The following is a 22,791-nucleotide window of genomic DNA, read 5'->3' as shown; positions in this document are numbered from 1 at the left end:
AGCTCTTTCCACTCAGAAACACAGTCTGCAGTGACCCTGGACAACTAATCAGGAGACTATAACTGAATCTAAGTACTGCTGAACTGGCCCGTGTTGTTAATCGTACCTCTTTGCCAAGACAAGGTTAAGAGAACTTCAGCCTGCGTTGATATTTCTTATAAAATATGTGTGTATTGAGTCTGTCTACCCACACATACACACTTCCTATCACTAACTGGCCTCACAGAGCACTCTAAATGGAGATTGTTTCAATAAAGACTTTGGGAATGAGGGTGACGCTGTACAGGAACCTGGCTCTTCTGTCTTGGACGAAGGTGATGTGGGAGTCCCTTCTGTGTGCTGTGATGACCATTAATGAATAAAGAAACTGCTTTGGACCTATAGCAAGGAAGGACTTAGGTAGGCAGGGAAAGCTAGGCTGAAGGCTGGGAGAAAGAAGGGCAGAATCAGAGAGAAGCCATGGAGCTGCAGGAGACAGACTCTGGGGACATTACCTGGTAAGCCACAGACACGTGGCAGTACGTGTCTTAAATTAATATAAAATGGCTTAAATTAATATAAGAGTTAGCCAATAAAAAGTTAGAGCTAATGGGCCAAGCAGTGATTTAATTAATATAGTTTCTGTGTGATTATTTTGGGTCTAAGCTAGCCAGGTGGCTGGGTAAAACAAGTGGCCCCTCCTCCAACACTAAGGGACTTTGGGAGTGTTACTGAGCCTCTTCCTCTTAACCACTCTCTTTGTTGTCTTTGTGTCTTCTTTCTTCCTCTGCATTATCTGAAGAAGGGACCTGATGACAGTGCCCTTCCTGTAGGACAGGTGTTAAAACTACCTAGCAGCATAGCAGGGCAGCCGCACAGGTAGACACGGCAGAATGCTTGGTTCCTGGTATTCACAGACCACCTCTACTTGGTCAACAGGGACAATCTAAGGTGGAATGGTCGGACCAAGGGTGGGAAAGAGGGAGCCTAGAGATGGCTCTGGAGTAGACACTGGTCTATGACCTGGTGGGTAGAGAGTTATCCTTGTTCAACTCCTGAGGAAGTTTCCCAAAAAGGGTTCTCCATTGCGTGGTTTCCTCCTGCACATCTGACAGACATGGAATGGCTAACACAGAAAAAAAAAAAAAAAACAGGTTGCTACCACAGGAGTATGTGAGGCTTGACTCAAAGACTCCAGCAAAACCCAAACAGCTCAGGCTTGCTTGCAAGCTCCGTGAGGCACAGCTGGCTCAGCCTGTGCACCTCCACACATGCTGAGCACATCAGAAGGACTCAGCAAGCACCCAAGCCAAGAGCAGGCTGGGATGAAGAGATGCCCCCATGGAGTCTGCAGGAGGGCAGACATTCACACCTGCCAAGCTGGGCGGGGCTTTCTCCACTTCCTGCCATGGACTCACAAAACAAGGCAAGGCAGTTCTAAATGCAGTCCCGCCTTGCTTCACACCGGAGCTCCCACACCTGACCTTGCTTGCTACATACTGGCCAAATGAACGACAGTGAACCTGAGAATCACTACAGAGACGACCTAGAGCATCTGTCCTGTTGGAGTGGAAGTGGGAGATGATGTCATCAAATGAGGAAAGCATTCTTGCCACAGCCAAGGACTGCTGCAGGTTACGTCCTCAACAAGAGGTCCCTGCTGCCCATTCAAAGCATGAAGCATGACAAACTTCCTGTATGCGGGAACAAAAGGACACCTGAGCCCCAGGGTCAGAGGGGAGACCCAGGTGGGTAGGGAGAGCTATGAAAATACTATAGGAATAGGTCTACAGGACACATAAGAAGCTGAGAACTTAGTGTGTATTAATTCAGCTTCTCACAAAGACCCTTCAGTCCCACTTACAGAGAAGGAGACTGGAACACAGAGGTGGACCGACCTCTGGACAAGGCCGGACCCATGACTGATGCGTCTACTTCCTCTTACCGTTTTATGTCCAGATCACAATCATTTCCCATGTCTGCCTTCTCTAGATATAGAAAACAACGCGGGACTAGAACCAGTAGCCATCAGGTGTCCACTGCATAACAAATGTCCCTGTGACTCCAGAGGGCCACCTGCGAAGAGGGGCCCAAGGCAGGCTCCAGAAAAGTCCATGGCCTTCTCCAGATGTGGGGACTTCCAAGCCTGAGTGAATGGAGCTAGAGCCCCATAGAGTTAGAAGACAAAGCGGCCCCTGTCAATCATGTGGCCCTTGCCCCTCTGTCACCTACAAGATGAATGACACCTGTCCCATTGATCAGGAAGCTTGGCTTCACCCACACCAGACACGGGTTCTTGTCTCAGACACTTAGCTGACCAGAACTTCACGATCCTCCCACTTAAGTGAGCCTTCTCTGAAAGGCCACCAGAGGCATAGGTCTCAAGAGACTTCCTCTGCCATACCTGCCACTCCCCAGTTGGCTGTTGTGGCTGATGTTCCATCCTCCAAACATCTTTCCCCCAAAGCTAGAGGAAACCCCAACCTCACCACATGGAAAGCAGGTGTCTTACCTAGAAGGATGCTGAAATCCAAGATGTACCACAAAAGCAGTTTCTCCATGAAGGAGACTCCGGAATGATGGGGCATTCTCATGGGGAGCCACATCTTCCATATGTTTCAGAGTTGCATGGATGGAGGGAAAAAGTTTGGAAAGCATCAATGCCGTTCTTCCTTTTCCAGACTAGATGGAAGAACAACAAAGCCTCTCTAAGTGATGGGGGGATGCCCGCAACCAGCTGAGAAATGTGGAGTCTACGGGGGGGGGGGGTAACTGCAGGAACCTGCCGCTCCTTGGACACCCCGCAGGCTTGGCACAAACCCTTTATTTTAAAAAATTATTTGTTATTTTTACTTTATTTTTTATTTTATATGCTCTGGTGTTTTGTCTGTATGTCTGTGTAAGAGTATCAAATTCCCCTGGAGGTGGAGTTACAGACAGGTGTGAGCTGCCATGTGGGTGCTGGGAATATGAACCCACGGTCTTCCAGGAAAATAGCCAGTGCTCTTAACCGCTGAGCCCTCCAGCCCTGTTGACCTGAATTTTTTTAAAAAAAAAATTTAAATAGTCATACTGATGTATAATCAATATATAAAAGTCTATATATTTTAAATATAAACTTCGAGGAGCTTTGGTAAGTATAATATGCACTGAGAAAATAATTGCTATAATCCATCTAGCTAACATTCCATCGTCCTTCAAGCTTTCTTTGTACCCTTTGAAATCCCTCCTCTTTATTCTTCTCCAACTTCCTTCCTACTATATTAACCATTGGTTTATCCTGATTATCAGTAAAGATTACCTTACATTTTATAAAGTTTTCTTTTTGTTGTTTATATGTTTTTTACTTATTTTTAAAATTGCTTTTATTGAGCTATACATCTTTCTCTATTCCCCTCTCTTCCTCCCCATAAGAAATCTATGTAATATTTTTATGATGGCCATACATTTTAATCTGCTCAGAATGTTTTTTTAATTTATGAGCATTTGTGTCTTGCCTGTATGTATGTCCTTGTAAGGGTGTCGGGCCCCTGAAACTGAGGTTACAGACAGCTGTGAGCTGTCATGTAAGAGCTGGGAAACAAATCCAAGTCCTCTGGAAGACTAGTCAGTGCTCTTAAGCACTGAGCCATCTCTCCAGCCCTGAAGTTTTTATTAATGTAATCCAATACTATTTTGTATCTGGTTTTTCTTGGCATAGTTATTCTAATATGCATTACGTTGTTATATGTATCAATAATTGAAGTCTTTTCGTTTCTGGGTATTTTTTAGATTGTATGGCATTCTGGTCTGAATGTGTGGCTGAGAAGTTCAGATGCCAAGAATGTAATTTCTCAGTGTAGTAACGGTGGGAAGTAAGGTCTCAGGCTAGGTCAGCTTTCTGTGGCCATGACAAATGCCCAGAAAATCAGAGGAGGAGAAACGATTGATGTGGGCACTTGTCCTCAGAGGCTTTGGTCCACGGTGGCTGGAGTCCCTGCTTTGGAACCACAGAGAGGCATGAATTCACAGGGTGTGGTGAATTTTTGAGCAGTTTCTCAACTCAGAGTGACCACAAAGCCTTTTGGACTGAAGGCAGAACTAGGAGCCTCCAAGAGTATGACCTCCGTGAGTTAACTGCTTTCCCCAGGTCCCACCTCTGAAAGGCCCCATGGCCTCTTGACAGCACAGGCTGAAGATCAAGCCTTCAACACAGCACCCTTGGGTAGACATTCCATCCAGACCAGTGGGAGGAACTCAGGTTATGGGGAACCCTTCACGAACTGATCAGTGTCTTTCCTGAGGGACCACCTAAACTTTGGCAATTCAGGAGAAGGAGATAGAGCCCTTGCATAGCGATGTAGATGGGTGTTTTCTTTGTCGAGACGTGCTTTTCATGATTTCATCTTTCAATACCAGACATTTCAAATTAGCCTGACAGCCTTTGATAAATGTATAATTCACCGTCTAAGTCTTAAATTGCCTTTTGTGTTTAAACATGTTGAGCATTTGAACTTTATAGTCTGGATCTGAAAACCTGTCACTCAGTTTCTGGGGGTTCTAATTCTGCTCTTGATGGCCTATGTCATCTCTCACAGCTGCTTACTTCCTTCTGAAGACTCACAGTCTGTCTGGCAGGGTTCGGAGGGAGTCCTGTGAAGACTTCAGGTGTGGAAGGTGGGGATTCGTGCTAGCTCTTCCAGGCACCCTCATGCTTTCCAACTCAGGACCATCTGAAGTGATCTATCTCCTACAGCATGCCAAAAACATAAATATGAACTGCCCACACACACTGAAATTCCTGGGGTGTGTGAGTAGGAGGAGTCCACTTGCTTGTCCTGGCCACCCAGAAGCAAAATAACCACACAGAAACTATATTATTTAAAACACTGCTTGGCCCATTAGCTCTAGCTTCTTATCGGCTAACTCTTACACCTTAATTTAACCCATTTCTAGTAATCTGTGTACCGCCACGTGGCTGTGGCTTACCAGCAAGATTCCAACCAGAGACAGACTCTGGTGGGGCTCCATGGCTTCTCCCTAACTCCACCTTCTCTCTCCCGGCGTTAAGATTAGTGTAGTGAGTTTTTCCTGCCTACTTCTTTTCTGCCCTGTTCTGCTATAGGCTCAAAGCAGTTCGTTATTCATTAATGGTAATCATAGAGGAAGTCCCACATCATGTGAGCCACAGGACAGTTTGTCAGTCATTGACCCTTCTCACACTACTTAATCCCTCTGTTCTATGTATGTCTGTGCCAAGCTTGCCATCCCTGAGTGCATGTGGGCTCTTCATTACAGTATTACAGGTTTACCCTTGTTCTCGATCCACAGTCTAAGCTGAGAATCACAGTGTTCCTGTAGTCATGATTCAGTACCAAGCAGATAAACAAACAAACAAACAAACAAACAGAAAACAAAACCTAAACTCGAACTCAAGGTGAATACCCAGACGGGGCTTTCATCTCTGCTCCCACTTAGAACTTTAGGAGCTCTCCAGTCTGTATACTGCTCTCTTTCCAGTGCTCCTCTGCTAGGTTAGCATTTTACCTCCCTAACTGCAAAACAGGGGTCAGCATCCTACCCGGCTTCTAGTGTCCTTTGCTCCTGAACCAGGATTTGGCTTAAATGTTCCAAAATTAATCATTCAAAATGATTTGTGCATTATAGCTAGATATCTTTCTATCAGACGGTTTGGGTTACCTCTAGACTATCACACACTTGGAAAGTACAGGCATGCAGACAACTCCTGCAAGGCAATCAACACACTCCAGAAAGGAAACACATGGTGGTGTTGGCATTCAGAAGAAAGAGACAGCGTTATCTGGCCTGAGGGGAGCAGGAGGATTTACTGAGGAGACACGCTTAGGTTGAGCCTTATAGCTTAAATCCCAGGAACATGGTTTTTCCTTTTACTAACTGGGTAGACATGGGCAAGGGAGGCTCAATCTAGTCTCTGCCATCATTGTGAATTAAGTACAACCTAGGAGCTGGCTGGAGAAGCTGCCGAGTGGTAGTTGTACTTAGTATCCACACAGCCCTGGGTTCGAAGTCTGCCACAAATAAATAAAAGTTAAAATTTTATAATAAAAAGGTGCATGCTGTCTGTTCCACCTTTGTCTGTTCTTTGTGTAACATCATTTGGGGGTGTACATTAGTTATTTCTAAGGGATCCCAAGTAGCTGATCTACGCAGCTTTCAGCAGGAAAAGTTTAAACAGCAGGAGAGAAACTGCCCTAATCCTGCACACGGACACCTTCTGCACACCCCACCTTGACTGATACATGCCATTATCTGCCATTCACTCTACTGGAGAGAGGCTGGGGTTAGGGTGACAGAGAAAAAAAATCAATAGACTTGTGTGGAAAATTCCATCACATTGTTTGAATGTATGTCATTGTGATTGGTTTATTAAAGAACTGACTGGCCAATAGCTGGACAGTATAAGGTTAGGTGGGAGAACCAGACTAAAGACACTGGGAAGAAGGAGAGCGGAGTGGGAGGAGTCACCAGCCAGATGGAAAGGAAGCAGGACATGCAAGAGAGGTAAAAGTCATGAGCCTCAGAGCAGCACATAGATTAATAGAAATGGGTTCATTAAAATTGTAAGAACTAGTGAGTAATAAGTCTGAACTATCGGCTGAGTATTTGTAATCAATATTAAGTCTCTGTGCATTTATTTTGGAGCTATAGACTTCAGTGTGAAAACAGTTCTTAGCGGCTTTGGAGAACTTGGGGGAATGATGCACTTTGGGCTTCAGAACTTCTGTAGTGCCTGGAGTATGCTCTCTGCGGATCTCACTGACCTGGACCTAACTGTCCAGGAGAGCTGCCCACTCCTGGAGAGTGCTTTTCCTCTTCTAACTCGTGCAGAAGGCTCTGAGCGCAGTCATCTAAACTGAAGGAGACAAAACAAAATTCTCCCAATTTTCACTGACTTCAGAAAAGGGAATAAAATCGCCTTGGTAAAAGTGAGATCACCCTTACAGTCATTATCTTCAACATCTAAGTACGGAACAGTTCAGGTGAGTGTACACCAAATTCTAGTACAGAATGAGGAGTTCCTTAATTCCCTCACATGCCGTATGGGTCCTGGTCCAAGGCTTGGGGAATGAGCAGAATTCTCCGGGTGCTGCCGACTCTGAGACTGAATTATTCTCTTGGAAAACACTGAGAAAGATGCATGGCTTTACCCAGGTGAGTGATATAGCCAAAGGGAATGTTGTGTTTGTTCCCTTTAAAGAAAACAGCAACATGATAACTTAATTAAAGTTGTTTGTAATGACTTAATTAGATTTATAGCACTGTGCCTACTCATTCTGGCCAGGGACCTTTCCGTCTTCTAAATGGTGGGAAAGAAGAGGTCTCAGGTGCTCTGCAGTTTTACTTCATCCATCTTCTGATGAGGGGCATCAGGCCCCACTGTGTTCAAATGAGTGCTTCATCAAATAGGTCAACTGTGTGGTCAGCAGAACTGACAGCAAAAAGGCCCCCTATCCCTAATGTATTTCTAATAAAGGGATTAACAATTTTTATGATGTTTTACTTGGGGCATCTAAGAAGAAATAAGAATCATTTTTTCAAAACTTGTTTAAATGCGTTTGCATAAAGGACCTAGATAAATGTGGTGAAATAATTAATTGAATCACGTCCTTCTGCTCTCACTTCTGTGACGAATCTGCATGCTGAAGAAGCCTGGGTAAATCCACGGATGCCTTTTCTTATAGATGGCATCTGAATGTCTGTGTTTTGGCATAATAATGATTTTCCCCAAAAGTTCATCCTCAGGAACCAAAAAGACAACGTTATCTTGGCATGTCTAAGAAGCAAAATGATGCAGAGAACTGAAGACGAGTTCTGCAGAAAGCTTTAAGGATTAGGCCAAATGGCTTCAGAGAATTCTGCATGTAACTAGTATTGGCTCTATATTTCAGGGATTTTCCCCTTTAACTAGACAACATTCTCAATATAAAGGTCTCTTTTTATCATGTGTCTTTCTACAGGCATTGTTCCTGATAGAGCTCAGGGGATGACTGAGTAGATATGAACACTTGCTATGTAAGAAGAAGGCCTGAATTTGAACTCCCAACATGCACATAAAAGCCAGGCACTGGCTCCTGGGCCTGTATTCAACATTAAGAGGTGGAGATAAATCCCAGAAACTGACCAGCCAGTCAGTCTAGCTAAACCAGCAAGCCTCAACTCAGTGAGAGACATGGTCTCAAGGTGTCAGGGCAGAGGGTGATAGAGGAGAATATCAGACATCCTCATGGGGCCTCGAGCAAGTAGGCATGAATGCATACATATGGTGTGGAAACACATGCACACAGACACACACCCACGCACGCACATGAATGCATACATATGGTGTGGAAACACGTGCACACATACACACACCCACGCACGGACATGAATGCATACATATGGTGTGGAAACACATGCACACAGACACACACCCACGCACGCACATGAATGCATACATATGGTGTGGAAACACATGCACACAGACACACACCCACGCACGTACATGAATGCATACATATGGTGTGGAAACACATGCACACAGACACACACCCACGCACGCACATGCATATGGTGTGGAAACACATGCACACAGACACACACCCATGCACGCACATGAATGCATACATATGGTGTGGAAACACATGCACACATACACACACCCACGCACGCACATATATATGGTGTGGAAACACATGCACACACACACACACCCACGCACGCACATGAAAGCATACATATGGTGTGGAAACACATGCACACATACACACACCCACGCACGCACATGCATATGGTGTGGAAACACATGCACACAGACACACACACACGCACGCACATGCATATGGTGTGGAAACACATGCACACATACACACACCCACGCACGCACATGCATATGGTGTGGGAACACATGCACACATACACACACCCACGCACGCACATGCCTGGTCTTAAATATTCTTACACTGGCTCAAACGAATGCTACTTAGCTGATGACCCCAAAGAAGCGACCACCTCTGGTACGGAAAAGGGGCCTTTATATGAGCCCCTTTCCTACTCTAAAATGTGGTCCCTGCCTTTTTACTGTTAAAAAAGTTTTTCTCTCAATCATAGAGAAGTGGGGCTCACAAGGCCAGAGCAGGCTACTCACATAGCCTCATTAGCCAGGATAAGGACTTGATTAAGAGAAGAGGTTTGGTTCAAAATGAGCCAATTAGAGGCCTTCCCTGAGATCCTAGCACAGGTTGGGGCAATTTTCCTAATACGAAAGCAAGGGAATCCAAGGGTTTCAGAACCCACACTCTTTGCAAATAGAAAGGGATTATTTGTAGCATGAGGCCAGGCAGAGCGAGGAGCCAAAGGAAGGGAAGTGGGGGGTGGGGGTGGTATGGGGACGGACGAACCCCATGCTATCCAGGAGTTTCCCATCTCCTGCCAAGGCCTGCATGTCTCAGTGTCCCCTCAAGCTATCTATATCAGAAACTTCATTTTTATAGTTTAAGTTAACTTTGAGGCACATGCTCCTGCCATGTAAAGTCGGATGTGTTACGAAGACAGAGCTGGTAGGTCTAAAGCTTTTCAGTGGGTTTTCATTTGCAAAGTAAAAGCCGTGACTCCAGTCAGACCGGGGCTCAAATATTGACTCCGATGTTTCCAGACCATGCTGATCCTTTAGCTGGTTCTCTCCCTTCCCCAGCTTTTACTTGAGGACCAACAACTGTGTGTTCTCATGAGTGTGTGTCTACTTTGTGTCAGTTGCTGTGATAAAGGTGATGACCAAAAGGGACTTGATGAAGAGAAGGCTTATTTCATTTCACAGTTTATTGTCCAACATCCAAGGAAGTCAGGGCAGGAATGCAGGGCGGGAACCTGGAGGCAGGAACTGAGGCAGAGACCACAAACAAACTCTGCTTGTTGGCTTGCTCCCCATAGTGTTTTTGTCTTACTTTACACACACACACACACACACACACACACACACACACACACACAGACACACATACACCAGGATCAACTCCTCAAAGGTGGCACCACCCACAGTGGACTGGGACCTCCCACATTGATCATTAATCAAGAAAATGCTCTAAAACCTTGCCCACAGGCCAAACCGATGGGGATCCCTTCTCAAATTTAAGGTTCCTCTTTCCAGAAAACCAGAGTTTGTGTCAAGGTAACAAAGATTAACCAGCTCACTGTGTTTTGAAAACCTGTTGAAAAAACAGAGAATAAAATGCCACTTGGCATAGAAGCTCAAGGCATTGTAGTCAGCATGGCCTCAGCAAGTAGTGCCCGCCTCCTTAGCACTACTAAAACGTCACCATGGTAGCAGCCATGAGATAACATGTTCATCTGGCCTTCAGATAGCTGTCATACAGTAGATGGGCACATGGCTGCTATTATTACAGCTACATTCCTAACCTTCCTTTGCAGCTTTTCTGGGGCCTATGAGGTAATTCTGGCTAATGGGCCATGAGCAGGTGAGGCTGGTGACTTCTGGATGGTTCCTGCTTTTATTGCCTGTTTTGACTGGACTGGCTGCGCCCAGAAGCCATGCTACACCCTGAGGCAAAACTTCACTATTCTAATTATTGTGGATGACAGAATACCAAGCCAAACAGGCCCTGAGAAACCCCAGTCTGGAGGCAGCACCTCAGTTCTGGGTTGCTTCTGTGTGGACCGGAAGCCAGAGTTGACGGGCTTAAGTTTCTGTTTCATCTAGGATTTTGTCAGAGCGGCTAGAACTCATATCCTCCTGAATATGTAGTTAGTTCTCTAGGTTTTGTTTATGCTCACTCCTTGTGGAAGGTCTTTGGAGAGGGCAATAACACTAGAGCAAAAGTCTATTTAAAAAATCTAGCTAGGTGGATCTCTGTGAGTTCGAGGCCAGCCTGGTCTACAAAGGGAGTTCCAGGACAGGCTCCAAAGCTACAGAGAAACCCTGTCTCGAAAAAACAAAACAAACAAACAAACAAAAAACAAACAAAAATCTAGCTGAACATAGCAGACAATGAGGACTACTGAGAACTTAAGAATAATGGCAATGGGTTTTTGATCCTACTGCATGTACTGGCTTTGTGGGAGCCTAGGCAGTTTGGATGCTCACCTTACTAGACCTGGATGGAGGTGGGTGGTCCTTGGACTTCCACAGGGCAGGGAACCCTGATTGCTCTTTGGGCTGAAGAGGGAGGGGGACTTGATTGGGGGAGGGGGAGGGAAATGGGAGGTGGTGGCGGGGAGGAGGCAGAAATCTTTAATAAATAAATAAAATAAAAAAATAAAAAAGCTGAAGGTAACCACAGAAATGAGCTCTCATTACCAAGTGATGTCTGACTCCCCCAGACTAAGACAGGAAGTTGTAAATGAACATGGCCTGAGGGGGAGGCAAACTGGGGCATCTGCCATCCATACGGGATTTCTCCTGAAATCACAAACTTTCTAATGTATGAAGCAAAATCACTTAGACTTGGCCAGAAGCCACCATGCGCCTTTCCAGAGTCACAAAGACTCTACAGTTGACCTTTTCTATGCAACAGAAAATCAAAGCCATGAATTGGATTCCAGACCATTTATCAGACTGCTCCTCTCCACTGGGGTCTCTCTGCTCTCTTTCTCCTGCTTCCAAGAGCATGGACAGAGTAGGTCACAATCACTGAGCCTCTCAGTGCTGTCCAGGGGAGCCTCTGGAGGCCTTCACTTCTGCCCCAATACACCCGGCTCCTCTGCTCAGTCTGTGCAGAGGCAAGCGTCCTGCCTATAGCTCTCAGTGTAGGCAGAGGCAAGCATCCTGCCTGCAGTTCCCAGCCTGTGCAAGGGCAGCATCCTGCCTGCAGTTCCCAGCCTGTGCAAGGGCAGCATCCTGCCTGCAGTTCCCAGTCTGGGCAGAGGCAGCATCCTGCCTGCAGTTCCCAGTTGCTTCATTGCCTTCTTCATCAACAGCAAGGCTCTCTGCCAGTAGCCTTTTGCAAGCGAAGGCCATTCACAGGCTGTAGGTCTGCCGGGAACAGGCCTACCCCTACCACCAGCCTCAACTAAAGACAGACAAAGCAGTGTAACAAGGCTTTCATGGCGGGAATGCCCACAGGTCAGACATCCTAGACGCTGAAAACAGTGCCTACAGCCAGCTGGAGGAGTCTCACAAAACTACACCCTGAATCAGCTTCAATCCTCTGAACTTCCTGTTCTTGGAAAATCTGGCCAACAGAGACTACACTTGCCAAGAACTTCAAACACGACCTTTACTTAGTAGCGATTGTTAGAATCCCCCAAATCTTACAAAGTAAAGTCCAAAGTCCTTCCTGTGGTCTTCAGCTTACTAAATGTGGCCGATAGTTTCTCAATAGTCAGCAAATGGCTCGCTTACAACTAGATGGAAGAGAGAGATGTGATGCTAAGGGCTGTTGTAGAAGAAAACATGCCCTCCCCCTTTGGAAACTGTACGTGTGTTTCACAGGCCTGGAGTTTCTGTATCAGCCCAGTGCCCCAGCAGGTGACCCAGACACACTGGCCCTAGAGTGAACTGCAGGGTTGGCTGCGGTCATCCACAGGGTTGGCTTCGTCTTGCCCCGTAACATCACATATTATCTCGAGTCTGCAACCTCGTGCATTGATCTTAGGTTCTGAGTCACACCTACAATTGGTACTTCTGGGGTTGAAATATTGGAAAATGCCTGCTTCAGAATGTTATTCCTGAGTATATATTCCTCTACCAGTTCCTTTTACCTTGCCCTCCTGGCAACTATTCCACCTGCCTGGCATCTAGACCACAGTGAAAGAAAATGAAAGTAGGACTTGCCTTTGAGAATGGGGAAGAAAAATAGATTTTCAGTGATGCCTATAAAGTTAGCATCCCAGACGTGTTGGAGTTACCAGAGTCAAATCATCACTAAACTCAGTCTCTAATCAATTTTATCCAAGATCAAGCAAAAGAAGGAAGGGGAAACTGAGGTATGCTTGGGGGGGGGGTGTCAGGACCACTCCCACAGCATATTTGAATGAACTCCCAAAAGAGGAGTCTCTCTTCCTTCCGCCTGATGATCATTCATGGCCTCCTGGTTCCCCTTGGGACCACCCGAGAGCCCAGGAATCCCATTAAACCTGGATATTTCTTAATTTGGCTTGTTTTGATTTGGCTTGATTGGGATTTTGCATCAGCAGAGAGCTTGCGCTAGGAAAAATTCCTAGCAGCAAGCAGTAGACACCACCCTATGAAACTGCCCTGGAACTCAGGAAGACAGATGAAGGCAAACAGCTCTGCAGCAGGAGGTGGGAAGTGCCAGAGCTCTGCTTCTCTACCGGAAGCACCAACTCCCAGGCTGTTTCTCTGGGGTCAAGTGATGTGGTGTGTGTCTTTGGGCAGAGCGCATCTCTCTTCCCCCTTTGGCCTTCAGCCACCCCCATCACATGTCACTTTGTTTGGTCTCCTTGGTCAGAAGCTATCTGAGTCTGCCTTCCCCAGAGCAACCAGGCTGCTCAGAGCACAGAGACCTGACGAATGAACAGACCTGCAGTGGTGTTTGTAATACGGACAATAAAGACCAACCTTGGATGTGTACGTGTGCCCATCAGATCCACAGACCATCGCTGACTGTGCCACGGGGCAGGGCTTGCACTTAATCAGATTTGAAGGTCCAACCCAGTGTTTGTGAGCCACATTCCCCTTCTTTTGCCTAAGGAAGAAAAAAGGGGATAAGTTAGTCGAAACTCTGTCCTGCCCTTATCAATGCTCACTAGGTTCCCAAAGAACACAGTTATATACACACACTAAAGCAGCCCTAAAGCAGATAAGAGGCCTGAGGGACGCTAGCCAGAACTCCCATTTGTTCCAAGTCATTAAAAGGTACCAGGAGTTTTCTCCAAAGCACGCATTCCATTCAATAGCTGAACCAAGCAAAATGGTAGCCATTAAAACAGTGCAAATCACATATCCACATGGAACAAACATCCCAGTCATCTCAGAAACAGTGAGAGAGAAAGAGCGGTGCAGTCTGCCCCTGTGCCAGGTCAACACATCACAAGCGTCCTGAACAGTTTCCCACAGCCTTACACTCTCCTGGGGCTGCTGGGCCATTTCTGTAGGGGCAACCCATGCCACTGTGTGAGCACTTCACACAGAAATACTCTAAATGTCACCAGAAGACTCTTTCCCAGTTGTGGAAAACCATCTCTGGGTATACGTGAAAGCGATTTCCCTATAGCTTCCATCTTGCCCCTTGGTGAAGACTAGGGTGATGTCATTTCCAACTATTCACATAATCAGAATTCCCTTCCATTCCAGCTCCCGCTTCCACATCTCACCTTGGTTGTAAATGGTAAGTGGCCGGGACTGTGATGGGTGTGTGCAGAGAAAGGACCCCATCTCTGTATCACAGGCCACTGAAAGAGAGGCTCCTGCAGTGCCTGTCGTCCTTTCTCTCTCAGCTAAAGCTGATCTCCATGTAGTTCACTGTGTGACTCGCATGGGCCATGGGCAAATAGCTCTGCACTGCCCATCAACCCGGCACTCAGCAGTGCTCAGGGTTTGTCAAACAAAAACTACTTCTGGTGGCTATTATGAAAACCACAATGTGTTATGGTTTAAATTCAAAATGCCCCAAGGGGCCGATGTACTGGGGGTGTGTTTGTGGGAAATGTCCCACACTAGATGATATTCTGGGGGGCTGTTTTGGGGAAATTCCCCAACAGGCTGATATAAAATACCCCAAACAGAGTTTGTTTGCTAGTTGATGTGTTTTTAGGAAATTATTGGGTCCTGGGGGTCTGATACAACAACATATTAAGCCTTTAAGGGGATTTAAATAGGATGGATTTACAAGAAAGCAGGCAAAACCTATTTGGGTGAAGAAGGATCTCTGGGGAAGAGGCATGTCCTTGGGACTATATGGTCTGATCCCTTGTGTTTGTTTTCTATTTTCTGTCAGTCATGAGCTGAGGCACCAGCGGCCCTTTCTTCCTCCTTCCACGGCCATGATGCTCTGCAACGCTGTGAACTAAAACCTCTCCACACCTAAGCCCAAAATATACAATTTCTCCCTTCAAGTTGCTTTGCTCGGGCGTCTGCTTCTGCAGAAACAACCATAACTAGTGTAAGCTTCAAAACAAGAAGCAATAGAAATGGCAGCTATTATAATTGCTTCCCCAATAGATGGGACCATAAAGAAGGAAGTGACCTTTGCATGGAAGTGTGATAAACCCTTGGGACTTAGATCCAGAGAGCCTTTAACCACAAAGAGCTGGTGAAGCCAGAAGGAAATCTGCTCAGCCAGGTGAAGAAGGACACCCCCTTCGCCAACCTCCCACCCTCTCCCCCACCTTAGTTGTCCATCAGGAATTGAGCTATGGTGATTGAGGTGTGTTGCCCTCTTCCAAATGAGAGGGGGGGGGAACACAGGAAACACTAATTCGGTTCTTATGCCACACCTCAGGCCTTCATCAGTAACTTCAAGGAGGCAGTGGGTGAGGAGAGAGTGTTTGGAGAATTACTGTAGAGCAACATCAAAGGGAATCAGCTGATACCCACAGCACAGCCCCTGGGCCAACAGGGATCCAGGCTGGAGAGAAAACATTTCTGAACCTGTCTGACCAAAGAATCAGAGAAGAAAGTTCTAGGAGGGCAGAGACCACCCAGGATTGACCCTATTTTACTGAAGAGGGAACCGGAGTCGTGGATCTGATCGATGGTGAGGCCTAAGGCCTGCAGAGAGTGTCCAGGGATGAAGCTCTGCCTTGGCCCATGTCTTAGCTTCTTTTCTATTGCTACTGCCACAATACACCATGACCAAGGCAATTTAAAAAAGAAAGAATGTACTTGGGCTTAGGTTTTGTGGTGGTTTGCATGAGAATGCACCCCTCCCCACAGACTCATATGTTTGGATACTTGGTCCCTAGTTGGTGGAATGGTTTGGGAAGGATTAGAAGGTGTAGGAAGAAGTGGGATTTGATTTGAGATTTCCAAAGCCCATGCTTAGTTAGTGCTTGTTCTTGGTCTTCCTCTCTCTCTCTCTCTCTCTCTCTCTCTCTCTTCTCTCCCTCCCTCCCTCCCTCCCTCCCTCCAACTTGCAGACTATAAGCTCTTAGCTGCTACACCAGCATTATGCCTACCTGCTTGCCTTCCTGTTACCATGATACCCACTATGGTGATCATTGGACACCAACATCTAGAAATTGTGGGTTTTCAAATACAGGCATTCTTTTATAAGTTGCCTTGGTCATGGTGTGTGTTGACACCTAGCTAAGACAGACATTGCAGAGGGTTAGAGCTGAGAGCTCTCATCTTGATTCTCAAGCAGGAGGCAGAGAACACAATGGGAATGGTGCTAACCTTTCGAAACCTAAAAGTCTGCCCCCAGTGACACAGCTCCAACAAGCCTACATCTCCAATCCTTTCTAAACAGTTCCACCATCTGAATATTCAAATATGAAGCTATGGGGGCCATTCTTCTCAAACAACTATGGCCCATCTCAGTCCAACCTAGAAGAGTAGCTTTAAAAGTCTTTGAGAACAAACTTATCCTTGCTGTTGGGGTTCTTCCTGCCTCCCCAAAGCTGCCCACATTGAACTGACCTCTCTATCTGGGATGGGCATTTTTCATCATTTGAGTTGATGAATCACAGGGACTTGAGGGCCACTATTATTCTTCAGCAGACATGATTCTCTCAAGGCCTGCTTAAGCCAACTGATGCAAGTAGCAACATGAGACTCACCAGGGCAGAGGAAGGGGCTGTCAGTGAACAGTTCATCTTCGAGCCCACAACCTCCTCACAGCACCTCACATTCATCATCATCCACAGGACACCCTGCCTGTCACTGACAGTGGGGCAGCAAAAACAAGGAGCCGTGCTGACAGGTGGAAGATCTTCTCTTGGGTGAGACCCCAGAAGGCCAAGACAATTCCTGTGCTGAGCTTCCAGAAGGAGCAGTAAAGTCCACAGGGTTTCCCTGGAGTGAGCATGCCCCTGAGTGCTGACGCTGTAGGAGAAAGGAGCCTTGCGGAGTTCAGTCAAAGACTGGGAGGGAAAAGTGAACGCCATGCAGCCCGCCATCAATCTCCAGCTAAGGACAAGCGTTCTCTGTCTCTGAACCTGAACCTCACTAGTAAATTAAGTTCTTTAAGGGAGGCGAGGAGGGGAGGTTGGCTGGTGCCTACTAGAGTTATGGCACCTCATGGATGTTTAAGGTTCCCCTGTCGGGTGGAGATTTTGCCCGTGCCTGTCATGTAGCCATAGGATCACAGAATGTTGGAGCAGCAAGTGCCCTAAAACCAATCTAGATAATGTTTCCTGCACATCTGTGTCCAGTTACCCAACAGTCATGTTTGGTAATGAAGAACCACTTAGTGTGCTCATCCCTGGGGAAGATGATTTCTCTCAGTCTCAGCATTCCATGGTTGCCCAGAGCTCTCTGTGCAGACCTGAAGCCTTGTGATCTTTCCCACGTCCACTTTGGAGTGTTTATTGCTCTTGCTCTTGCTCAGTTTGGCGTAGGCAGCCATGTTAGTGAGGCTTTCTGGGTGCAAGTAAGACATGGGCTCACAGAAAACTTGCTGGTCCCTTGGTTCTTACAATCTTTTCACCCCTGCTCAGCCATGTTCCCCGAGCCTTAGGTGCGGGAGTATTTGGTGGGTGTATTCATTGGTAAATCTACATTTTGGTTGGTTACAGTTTTCTATTATACAGACTAAGCAGGTTTATTTAGGAATATGTGTGTTTATGTGTGTGTAAATATAAATACATATATACATATATACAACAATCAATAAAAAGAGAGGTCATTAATTTGAAAGAGAGTAAAGAGGGAGGTTTGGAGGGAGGAAAGAGAAGAGAGAAATAACTATATTATAATCTCAAAATGAAAAGAAAAATACTTTTAAAAAAACAATTAGATGAGTAACTTTGCCATATAAATGAAGAATTAGAAACATGGAGGGAAAGTGATTTGTGATGTCACACCGGCACATAGCTATTTTCCGGGGGAACCTCAGCAATGATTGGTAAGACTTGAATCTCCTATGGGGATCTGTACTATCATTAGAAGAACTCGGTTACATAAGAACAGCTTCTCCGAGAGCATGTCCCTAGCTCTCTACCTGCAGAGGAGAGGACTTGCCATGCCCAGCGGTGGGTGGTCATGGACCGTGTTTAGGTAGAAACAGTTTAGGCCTTGCCTCAGATGTTGGGGAGACTTTTAGTACAAAGCCTTTATACCATTCCATTTTGCTGCTGGTCCCAAAGACCCGTGAGATGAGGGCAATCCTGGCTGTCACTTATTTCAACCCAGGCAGAAACTCAGTGGAGATGGCATTCAGCCTGTGGTATCTACCCAGAAGCCAAGTCTGGTAAGCTATGTGCCACTAGATGTAAGTCAACGGGCCTGAATTTCCCTGATGCCTGTGTGTAGATTTGATTCCGCCAATCCAGTACAAATCATAAAAAAATAACCAGCTTGGTCCAGGCAAGTGACAAAGAATTCTAACTCAAGTGTTTCAGCGTCTGAGTCAATGAAGAGTGAAATACAATGAAGCACTTTTGATGGAAATGCTATGCCCTGTGTCACAGACGTTCATCAACAGGGGAGACACAGCAATTTGGTCTGGAGTAGTTCCGGTCAGCCTTTCCCTGGCCACTGAGCTGACTCATTTCTGCCTTGCAAGACTGAGGGGCAGCCTCACCTCATGTGGGTTGATAACACTGCAAGGAAAATCTCAGCCTATCAGCCCCTATGTGATGATATGTTGTTTGTGCTGTAGCAAAGAAAGTTTTCCTGAGGATCCGAGTGCAGAGCTAGCCACTGGTTAGCCACAGAGGCCAGGCAGTGGTGGCACACACCTGTAATCCTAGCACTTGGGAACAGAGGCAGATGGATCTCTGTGAGTTCAAGGCCACCCTGGGCTACATGAGATTGAATCATCTAAAAGAGAAACAAAGCCAAGTGATGATGGCTCACATCTTTAATTCCAGCACTAGGGAGGGGGAGACGGGAAGTGATATGGCTGGGTAGAGAGAGGAATTTAAGGTAGGAGGAGGCAGGAGCTCAGGATTCAGTCTGAGGTTGCAGAGAGACAGCATTCAGTCTTGAGGACTTGCAGAGACTGGATACCCCATTCAGTCTGAAGACTTCATAGAGATAAGAACTAGTGGCTGACTGCTCTGCTTCTCTGATCTTTCAACTTTTACCCCCTAATATCTGACCCCTGGTTTTTATTAACAATACCAGTTAGAATTTGAGCTACACCCCTTATAGACAGCCAGTCAGAGCCAGCATCACCACTGCTCCTGTTCAGTCTATTAAACCACATTTCCTCAAGTTTTCTGCTATCGGTCTACCAAATTTCCCATCATTCATGTTTCTAAAGTACAAAAATGGCTCTTAACTACATATCTGATCATGAGAGCATCCTGCATGAAACCCTCACTCTCCTGTCTCTCCGGCTATGCTCTAGACTCTAGTTTGGTGGTAAATTACCTTAACGGTCTTAACAGCCTCACTGTTTTCTTGGATCCAGTCACCAACCTGTATGTGTGCATGTGTACATGTGTGTTGTACATGTGTGCATGTGTGTACATATGCATGTGTGCATGTGTATGTGTGTACATGTGTGCAGTGGTTTTTGTTCCACCTACACTCACTTATTTCCCAGACACCTATAAGATGCACTCACAAACTCATCCAGCCGTACTCATCATTTGTATAAGAACAGTTCTGTGGTCATAGACACAATCACACACTCACGAGGTGACCACAGTCGGATAGACTGACCAGATCATGGCAACTCTCTTCCAACTTGCTCCTGTCCAGGTTCCCAGACAGGTCACCTTTAACTTCTGGCCACCTATGCTGCTGCTTCCTGCTCTGCCTCCCCCATCACACACCTGCAGTCAGGTGATGCCAAGGGACCCTGATGACATTAGCCGCGACCTGGCAGTTCCCTTGCTGTTGCAGAGTGGTGCCATGGTCAGGGCCCACCGCAGAAACTGGCAGAACCATCATTTTTTTCAACAATAAATACATGTGCACGAATAAATTTACCAACATGATCCTGCTGTTCGAAATTCAGCCATTTCTGTCGTGTATTTTAATGGCGAGAGGACTAGGAGTGGGTGGCTGATAAAAACATGGTAGAAATGTCCTTTTTTCCTTTCAGTCACTGAGGAGGGGATTTCCTGTCACACAGCATTCTGCCATGCTTGAGTGTCTGTGGGAAGATGGGTTTCCCTCTCCATGTGAACAGCTGCTGAAGGGGCAAGGCAACTCCAAAGAGTAAATGACAGCCAGGCCAGGCCATTTGCTTTGAGTAACCACCACACACCAATCTAGAGGGCCAAATGCACCTCCCTGCTTCTTCTCACAGCGGCTCTCTGGGGGTAGCTGCCATTAAGACCCATTCCCAGGCCCCCAAACCAAGGCTTACATAATCCTCCCCCATCAACAGACCTAATTTCCTGGCTTGTCTTTGTTCTCTGGTTGCCTAAGATGAGCCTGTCTGCGTAGAGGTGTAAGAACCCATCAGCAGACAATCTCTCCCCAGGAATAACAGCCTTGGTTTGCTGCCGTCAAAAGGACTGCATGGATCTATTCTCATGTTAATATCAAACTGCCCATTCAAGAATAAAATTGAATTTGTTTGCAAAATCAAAACTAATTGGTTCTAAAGCAGGGATGGGAGATACCCAGATTGTTGACATGGTGGCTATTTTGAACTAGAGACAAAATAATGAGTGTTAATTGAAATGAAAACATGTTAACCATTGGAATAATCTGTCGCGTACAATGATGCTGGGATTTCTCGGTTGTTAGGGTTATTTCAGCCATTATCCCGTGTCATAAAATTATACAGGAGCAGCATAATGGCGTGTGTCATTTATGAAAGCTGTCCCAATGGAAGCGACAGGTTCCCACGTGACAGACTCCCCGTCCCAGCATGTGTGGGCTTGCGAGGCCCCGTTTCTGAGTGAAGAAGGTTCCAGATGTAGGATCCTGTGCAAACAAGTACAGTTTTATTAATGAGGCAGCAGGACTAGAGAAAAAGAGCAAGGCAGGACCAGAGGTACCAGATACTCAACGGCACAAAAGACCAGCTGTGTGGGGAAGCCGGAGATGTAAAAGGACAGGAATATGATGAGGACAGCTGCTAGATATTTGCCGAGGGCCTTATAACACACAGCTACTGCACGGCTATTGCTATGGGTAGGACCCTCCTCTGGTAATCAGTAGCCTGGCCTATGATGAGCTCCGGGGAGGCTGCAGCCATTGCTTTAGGCACTTTCCATGAACTTTCGCATTTGGTCCTCACAAAAGCTCCCAGAGGGAGAAAACTGTGGTTGAGCGTATGAAATCGGTTAGGGAGAAGGAGCCAGGGAGACTTCCTAGGCAAAGAAGACATGGGCAACGGGAAGGACCCAGCCCATCACCCTGAGCCTATCCAGCATTGAGGTAGGAAGCGTCCACTGGTCTGTCTGGAAGGTCTTATGTGGCTCCAGCCACATCCTGGTTCGTCTAGGTGAGGAAAAAGAGGTTGGCAAAGCATCCCAGATCAAGGCTTGGGTGGGACAAAAGGGACAAGCAGGGCCCAGCTCAAGCAGAGAACCACACTCCAAGGCAGCCCCGAGTAGCAGCCTCAAGTACCTAAGTACACTAAAAGAATAGAGTAGAATGAGGACCAGACAAAAGCCATGTGCCCGGGAGTCTACTATTCCAAAAGCAAGAACAGCTCTTTAAGGGTCACAGCCTGTATACTGTGACTCATTTCGACGTGTGACCCGCCCTTCACCTAGGCTTCAGGATGACCAAGGCAGCTGATGATGCAGCTACTCTCTGGAGAGGAGAGGAGTCAACAGCTTGGACTAGAAGTTCTGAAAACACCAGTCAAACTGCTTCCTTGAGCAAACTGAAAATGAACAGGCAGACACAATGAACTCAAAGCACACGCTCGACAAGACAGAAGAGGCTGGGCAGAGGGCATGCAATGTAGAAGCCATGCTTTGCAGCTCTCTGGATCTTTCTAGCTCCAGCTCCTACTACTGACCATATACTACTGGCTAAATTGGCTAAAGCTGAAGAGAAAGGCATCTAGAGGGTTCTCAAAGACGCATTCTCTAGAACTTCTGCCCAGAACAATTGTAAGTATCGGACATAGGACAAGTTAGGGCCTGTGAAGAGGATTTGCTCTGAAGAGGCGCCAAACTCTACAGGCACGTAGACCACTAGTTTTAAAACAATTTGTGTGTGTGTGTGTGTGTGTGTGTGTGTGTGTGTGTGTGTGTGGAGAGAGAGAGAGAGAGAGAGAGAGAGAGAGCGCTCACAAATGGCAGAAAGCAAGGGATGCCTGATGAGCCCCTTGGGGGAAGGAGTATGATATGGAGGTTCCATTGACTGCTGAGCAGGACACAGTCTCTCCTTCTCTGCATGTTCACCAGCTGGGGGTCTCTGTACTGATCACCAGTTACTACAAAAAGAAGCTTCTCTGATGAGGTTGAGAGACGCCCTAATCTAGGGGTACAGTAAGGACATGTACTTAGGGTGTAGTTTATTACTGTACTAGTTAGGGTTACCATTGCTGTGATGAATGGCACAGCCAAATGAGAGATGCCTAATTTAGGGGTGTAGTAAGGATACATGCTTAGGGTATACTTTATTACTGTTCTACTTAGGGTTACCATTTCTGCGATGAAATGCCTTGACCAGAGCAACTTGGGGAGGAAAGGGTTCATCTCACTTACACTTCCAGGTCACAGTCTGTCACTGAAGGAAGTCAGAACAGGAACTCAAACAGGGCAGGAACCTGGTGGCAAGAGCTGATGCAGAAGCCATAAAGGGGTGCTGTT

The 22,791-nt window shown here is 46.5% G+C and overlaps 1 protein-coding gene across 2 annotated transcripts in view; it reads right to left on the bottom strand.

Moving 5' to 3' along the window:
• Spock1 (SPARC (osteonectin), cwcv and kazal like domains proteoglycan 1) overlaps positions 1-22,791 on the bottom strand; it is a 458,837-nt gene that overhangs the window by 109,952 nt on the left and 326,094 nt on the right. For both annotated transcript variants that reach the window (XM_041660008.1, XM_041660006.1), the window contains one exon: positions 13,514-13,640. In XM_041660008.1, the coding sequence (XP_041515942.1) occupies positions 13,514-13,640 (127 nt within the window). The remainder of the gene's footprint in view (positions 1-13,513; positions 13,641-22,791) is intronic.

Source organism: Microtus oregoni, unplaced genomic scaffold (genome assembly GCF_018167655.1).
Source record: "Microtus oregoni isolate MIOR12 unplaced genomic scaffold, Mior012 000011F_ref0000422, whole genome shotgun sequence".
NCBI lineage: Eukaryota > Metazoa > Chordata > Mammalia > Rodentia > Cricetidae > Microtus > Microtus oregoni.
The sequence above is the reverse complement of the archived record's forward strand: the minus strand, read 5'-3'. Positions and strand labels throughout refer to the sequence as shown.